The sequence below is a fragment of the Engraulis encrasicolus genome, chromosome 22 (genome assembly GCF_034702125.1).
Source record: "Engraulis encrasicolus isolate BLACKSEA-1 chromosome 22, IST_EnEncr_1.0, whole genome shotgun sequence".
NCBI classification, from domain to species: domain Eukaryota; kingdom Metazoa; phylum Chordata; class Actinopteri; order Clupeiformes; family Engraulidae; genus Engraulis; species Engraulis encrasicolus.
The window spans coordinates 33,025,500-33,032,999 of NC_085878.1; the positions used below are offsets into that span (position 1 = coordinate 33,025,500).

General features: G+C 47.8%; 2 protein-coding genes across 4 annotated transcripts in view; one reads left to right on the forward strand and one right to left on the reverse strand.

Annotated features, from left to right (window-relative positions):
* fto (FTO alpha-ketoglutarate dependent dioxygenase) overlaps positions 1-7,500 on the forward strand; it is a 276,971-nt gene that overhangs the window by 213,016 nt on the left and 56,455 nt on the right. The window lies entirely within an intron of this gene.
* Positions 6,020-7,500, reverse strand: part of LOC134439166 (uncharacterized) — a 3,778-nt gene continuing 2,297 nt past the window's right edge. For all 3 annotated transcript variants that reach the window (XR_010032720.1, XR_010032719.1, XM_063189035.1), the window contains one exon: positions 6,020-6,597. Coding sequence is in view for 1 of the 3 variants with exons in the window: in XM_063189035.1 (XP_063045105.1) it covers positions 6,070-6,597 (528 nt within the window). In the remaining 2 variants the exon portion in view is untranslated. The remainder of the gene's footprint in view (positions 6,598-7,500) is intronic.

The following is a 7,500-nucleotide window of genomic DNA, read 5'->3' on the forward strand; positions in this document are numbered from 1 at the left end:
ACACACACACACACACACACACACACACACACACACACACACACACACGCACGCACACAAAAAGCACACAGTGGGGCCCACCTCTCAGAAGTGATTAAATATGATATGAGTGCTTAAGCGGCAGGCAGCCGGCTTCTCTGAGGCTGGAAGCTGCGCTCCCTGGGCTCAGCGCCGCGCTCGCCACTCCCCAGTCCCCTGTCCCCAGTCCCCACTGCCTTAGCCTCAGCTAGAGCCCCCACTAATACCCACCACTCTGTCCAGCCAGCATAGCACAGCATTACTCCGTACCCAGCATCCACACATACATCCCTCTTAGCCGAAGACCCCACTGACACACCCTCCCTGTCCAGCATGGCAGAGCACAGCACACCCCTAGCCTTTCAAGACCTGCTATACACCCTTCTCAATATCCACCAGTCCCCACTGCCTTTGCCTTAGCTAGAGCCCCCTCTGATACACACACTAATACCACCCTCCTTGTCCAGTCCAGCACAGCACGGTACTTACACCATACCAAGCATCCACACATACAACCCTCCTAGCCTGAGCTTCTACTAACACACCCTCCCTGTCCACAGCGCAGCACACCCCAGCCTTTTAAGACCTATACAACCTTCTCAACATCCATCAGTCCCCACTGCCTTTGCCTTAGCAAGGTCCCCCACTAATACCACCCTCCCTTGTCCAGACCCAGAACAGCATATAGCACACCCCAGCCTCAGCGCACCCCAGCCCAGTCCTGGCATAGCACATGCCAGTCTCTCAAGACCAGTGACGTTCGAAAGGGAGAGCCTAGAAAATCTTTGTCAAGACCTGCTATACAGCCCAGTGTTCACGCTAGAATTCTTACTGGCCGGACAAGTGGTCGGCTGCATTGCAGAATACCGGACATTTAGAATATGTAACGGACCTTCCCTCATATAGCCAAACACACACTCCCTAATCGGTCAAAGTGGCTAGTAAATAGGTCTTTTCTACCAGCAAAACTTAAATTTCACTAGCATTGGGCCAGTTGGCTGGTGTTAAAGAGCCAGCTCCTTGTATGCACAGGGAGCAAACGCGCGCTCTCTTTCACATACCCGAGAGCTCGAACGAACTGAAAGGAAAAAAAGCAGCCAGCCAACGTGCTGCACGCATAGGTATATCGACTGAGGGAATTGACACGTTCCGTACAACGCTCTATATATGTGGGCGTGTGAGATGCATCCACTAGCCATTTTGGCCGGTGATGAAAAAAGTGATAAAGCCCTGCATGCACTTTTACTGGGACTTCTCATGAGCATATCGTTCTCTGAAATGTTAGCCTATTCAACACCCAGCAGTTCCCTTTCTACCACCACCATCACCTCTTCGCCTGAACCCCCACAGCACACCCCAGCACAGGCTAATAGCACACCCCAGCACAGGCTAATAGCACAGCGCTTACCAGCCTCATAGCACAGCACTTACCAGCACAGGCTAATAGCACAGCACACCCCAGCACAGCCTAATAGCACAGCACACCCCAGCACAGCCTAATAGCACAGCACACCCCGGCACAGCCTGATACAGTGTTTTTCAACACTGGGGCCGGTTTGGGGTCGCTTGTAATTCAAATGGGGTTGCCTGAAATGTCAGTTACTCGCTCAGGGAGTAAAGTCAATAGGATGTTTATGTGTTCCAGAGAGACGTGTAGGCGAGGAGAGTACAAGCGATGCGATGTGGGCGGATTCCGGGTTGAAAATATTTTAACTTCGAGTGAGGGGAGTAATCGAGTAACCAATTGGAATGCAGAGTTATGTACTTCTCACCTCTGCATTGGCAGTTCACCCGCGGGAACGTTTAATGAACGTTCCATGAGCAAGTGGCAAGTAGGCGAGCGAGCGAGAAGCTAGTAACTAGTAGCGATGTGTGTGATCATAGCTTAATAGCACAGCGCTTAGCACAACACACCCCAGCACAGCCTCATAGCACAGCACTTACCAGCCTAATAGCACAGCACTTACCAGCCTAATAGCACAGCACACCCCAGCACAGCCTGATAGCACAGCACTTACCAGCCTCATAGCACAGGCTAATAGCACAGCACACCCCAGCATCATAGCACAGCACACCCCAGCACAGCCTCATAGCACAGCACACCCCAGCATCATAGCACAGCACACCCCAGCACAGCCTCATAGCACAGCCTCATAGCACAGCACACCCCAGCACAGCCTCATAGCACAGCACACCCCAGCACAGGCTCATAGCACAGCACAGCCCAGCACAGCCTCATAGCACAGCGCACCCCAGCATCATAGCACAGCACACCCCAGCATCATAGCACAGCACACCCCAGCACAGCCTCATAGCACAGCACACCATAGCACAGGCTAATAGCACAGCACACCCCAGCACAGGCTCATAGCACAGCACTTACCAGCCTAATAGCACAGCACACCCCAGCACAGCCTCATAGCACAGCACACCCCAGCACAGGCTAATAGCACAGCACACCCCAGCACAGCCTCATAGCACAGCGCTTCACAGCCTTTCAAGACCTACCCACATGCCAACATGCCACCTGCCAACATAAGGCTCTCCTTGAGCAGCGCTGGGCACAAACTCACTCACACAAATAAGAGGAGACAGACGTGTGTGTGTGTGCGTGTGCGTGTGCACGTGTACGTGTGTGTGTGTGTGTGTGTGTCTGTTTGTAAAGTCAGTAAGGACAGGTAAGTCAGTTTGTGTGTGTTTGTGCGCGCATGCGTGCGTGTGTGTGTGTGTGTGTGTCTGTGTGTGTGTGTGTGTGTGTGTGTGTGTGTGTGTGTGTGTGTGTGTGTGTGTGTGTGTGTGTGTGTGTGTGTGTGTCTGTGTGTGTGTGTGCGTGTGTGCGTGCGTGTGCGTGTATGTGTGTGTGTGTGTCTGTGTGTGTGTGTGCATGAGTCTTTTTGTATCCCTGTCCCTTTCATTCCCTCGGCCCTTGGGGACTCTGAAACTGCTGAGCAGGCTCAACTGTATCTGTCCAGTAAGAACGTAATTGGTGAATGTCTGTGTGTGTAAACGATTTTTTATTTGTGTGTGTGTTCGTCTGTCTGTGTGTGTGTGTGTGTGTGTGTGCGTGTGCCTGCGTGTGCGTGCATGTCTATGTGTGTGTATGTGGGTATGTGTGTGTGTGTGTGTCTGTGTGTGTAAACCGCTCAGTGTTCAGGCTGTCCATAGCTGTTCTGGCAGGTCGAGGGAGTTTCATTTCCTCCATATTGTGTAGCGGCACACACACCCCAAAACACTTCCTAGTTCCCTCAGCAGAAGACACTCTCTGTTTTACCTCTGCTCTTTGGTTTATTCTCTCTTTTTCACTTTAATATATACATACATATTTCTATTTTTTGTCTCTCTCTGTCTCTCTCTCTCTCTACCTCTCTCTCACACACACACATACATATACATGCACTTTCTTTTATTCCGCTGCTGCTCCTCTCCTCTCTCTCTTTTTTCATTTTTGTTTTATTCAGCAAAATAACTTCTTGGCCGTCCCCTCGATAAATCATCCTGTTTTGAGGTGGTGGCTTCAGCTCGACTCTGATGAGATAAGCCGCTCTCATCTCTCGCCTCGCGTCGCCATGGAGATTTATTGGCCTGCGATAAGCAACAAGCTAGCCATCACTCTCAACCAAATAGACTAAACCCACCGCCACTGCCACCCCACCCCATTCAACCACAACCATCATCACCTATACACATTCACACACACATATACACACACTCGTACACACATACTCTGCTGTGCTCATACGCATACACTTACATGCGGGCGCGCGCACACACACACACACACACACACACACACACACACACACACACACACACACACACACACACACACACACATATGCGTACACACACACTCTCACACACACACACCCCGCCACACCGCTCATATACTCATATTCACATGCACACACACACACACACACACACACACACACACACACACACACACACACACACACACACACACACACACACACACACACACACACACACACACGCACACACACACACACAAACACACCCCTTCACACCGCTCCATGCCGTGTGTGTTTATTCTTATTGCGTTTGAGTGAAGGGGAGGTCCTCTGAGGGCCCCGGGGCTAGAGGGCCCCTCTGCCAGGGAGGGAGGGGGAGGCAGGGAGGGTCGTCCACGGCGCTGCCTGCCTAGATGTGTCATTACCCCCTATTAGATAAAGAAATAAAAATGGGCCACCGAGGGGCTCTGGACACTGATGGCTCTCTGTGTTCTCGTAGCGGCTTCCTTCTTTCTTTATATATTTTGTTTTGTTTTGTTTTATTTCACCCCTTCCCACACCCCTCCTCCCACGCCCGTCGCCCCTCGCCCCTCGCCCCTCGCCTTTCTTCATTTTTGCTTCCCTCTGCCCTTTTTTTGCTTTCAGTGAGGTGCTTGCTTGCAGAGTGAGATCTAAGTCAATGGGCTCTCTGCCTGCCCTGCCCTTTGGGCGCTTGCTTTTTATATTTCTCTTTTGATGTATGGCCCTCGTAAATTCAAAGTTTTGTTCCGGCAAGCTGGTTGGGATGTTGCTTTACAGTAAGCTGTCCAAAAGTTCAATAAGTCTGGCGTGTTTTCTCGGGTGGTCAATATTAGGTAAGGGTTAACGTTCGGCGAGAAGGTCGCTACCGTGGAATAGCAGCACGACAGAGAGAATCTTTAGACCCCGACGCGGAGCGGAGGGGTCTTGTTCTCTCTGAAGTGCTGCTATTCCACAAAGCGACCGACTCGCCGAAAGTTAACCCGCTTATTATATGGATATACTTAAATGATTCACACATGCGGGGACATTTCTTTAGACCTATTTAATGTTAAGATTGTTGCTGCGCAAAACAAAACAGAGCCGTTGTGGAGCACCGCTAGGCAATAGCTAGGTAGGCTAGCCAGGACAGGTGTTGTCTATCACAGCAGCTGATTAGAGTGACAAAAGACCGGACCCCCTGCGGAGTGATATGAAACATTCGCTTTAGCCACTGACTTGTATACAAGCCAGTGGCTTAAGCAGTGAACGTCTTGTTGCCATTGACAGCGGTAGCCAGGACAACGGGTGCTGTCTATCACAGCAGCTGATTAGAGTCTTGTTGAAAAGTCGCTTTAGCAGTGAAAAGTCTTGTTGCCATTGACAGCGGTCTGTTATAGACCAACCCGTCCGTTATCGAAAAATAACAGACGTCCGAACGTTGGGGAGCCCCGTTGAAATGAATGGAGCATTCGACAGATGACGTCACAACCATATAATAAGTTTCGATAATGGCCACTAACTATCGAATACTCGGGAAAACACACAGAAAGCCACATGCACACACACACACACAACGGTGATAGTACATGCAATAACACACACACACACACACACACACACACACACACACACACACACACACACACACACACACACACACACACACACACACACACATATGTCAGACAGCAGGGCTTGCTTTCATCAGTGCTGGAGGATGAAAGGGCTTTATGTCTTTATGAGGAGCATTAGACTGTTGGCGATTTTCGCTCCTGTACGACACATAGTGCACACACAAACACACACAGACACACACACACACACACACCAGTGGCGGCTGGTGACAGAAATATTAGGTAGGGCACACTTTCAGCTATGAAATTAATATTGCGACTATTCCCTTGCGGGGGGTCTGGGGGCCCCCCCCCAGAAAATTTTGGATTTCTAGGATGCAATTTCCTGCATTCTGGTGTATTTTGGGGTAACCTGTTCAGCTTGACCTGCTCAAGACAGTGCATTCAAATAACTATTGAAAGAAACACAGGTAGTCAGAAAATTAGAAATACAAAGTGAAAATTTTATGTAATGAAAAGTGGATACATTTACATGTATTTGATGTATTCGGATCACACACACACTCTTTCTCTCATTCTCTCATTCTCTCTCTCTCTCTCTCTCTCTCTCTCTCTCTCTCACTGACTCTCTCTCTCTCTCACACACACACACACACACACACACACACACACACACACACACACACACACACACACACAAACAAAAGTGCTTAAATGCTTAAGTGCTACTTGTAGAGGAACTTGGCCCTTCTCTCTTTTAAATTTGAAAATGTGTCAATGACTTTAACGTTAAAGTCAGTCATCTCTGTCACTATGGCCCTCTCCATAGACAGGGTAGCCAGTGCGTTGAGGCGATCTTGCGACATTGTGTTTCTCAGGAATGTTTTCACTCGCTTAAGAGTCGAGAAGCACCTCTCTGCTTCTGCTGTCGTCATTGGTGTGGTGACAAGTATTTTCAAAAGGGTTACCGTCTCTGAAAAAAGCTCCCCCAAGTTGTTCTCCATAAAGAATTGGAGGAAGTCCACCGCACCACTACACGCTCTGAATTCCTCGTTGCTGTAGAGGAGTTCTAGCTCTGTCTTCAGCCTGCTGCTGTCAAGGACAGGGTAAGCCTTCACTGTGGTTTTAAGAGCCTCCTCTGGAAAATCCACTTGATAATCTTCAAACCGATCGCACTGCAGGAGGGTTGCACAGATGAGATGGTCTGTGAACTGGAACCTCTCTCTGGTGTGCCCCAGGATGGTATCACAGACCTAAAAAAACAAAGGCATTCAAGAAATGGGTAAAAAGGCACTTGGTTTTTAGCATGTCTATGATTGGCCACTAGATGGCAGCAGTGTATAAGACATTGTCTGCTAATGGAGTTTGTGCACATGAAATGCTGGTAATTAGGCCAGCTGTTTATAGCCCAACTGGTTTACAACTTTGATCAAATAGTAAGCTTTAAAAAAGAAACATGTGTAGCATGTCTGTTTAAAAGGCTACACAAGTTAATTGTGTTATTAATCCATTGATATAGTTGTGTTTTAATTAAGAAAAGAAACATAAATGAGTATGTATAGCACTTGGTTAATAAGTAGGCCAGTGTAATTGACCATCAGTACAATAGAGCAAAATTAAAGCCTTCCACATCACTTGGAGTAATAAATATATAAATAGCAATAAATAGCAATTCTGAAGTGCACCCTTAAAAAGGTACAATACAGTATATGGGTGGGAGACGTGACGCCTTGTTTTTTCATAACATTGGTTAAAAATCTACAAAACTGTTATTTTTCCTTTAAAAAGGAATTGTAAAAACTTTTGGTAACACTTTACGTAAAGCCCACATTATAAGCGCATTCATAACAAATTATAATGCCCATTATAATTACTTATAATGTATTGTGACTACAGCCATAATGCTTCATGATGCTTTATATTAACAGTTGTGAATCTAGCTTATAATGCTTTATAAATCCAAGGGTGTCATGAGTGCTCATGACTGGCTATAAACTACAGGCTACCTGATGGGGCTTATAGTACATTATGAGCACCTATACCCCTCTATGCACAGACCTGGATGATAAACTGTCATAATTATCATCAATGTGTGCTCTAAGTAAAGTGAAGTTCATATGGATGCATCTATAATGCACTGTATAATACACATCTAT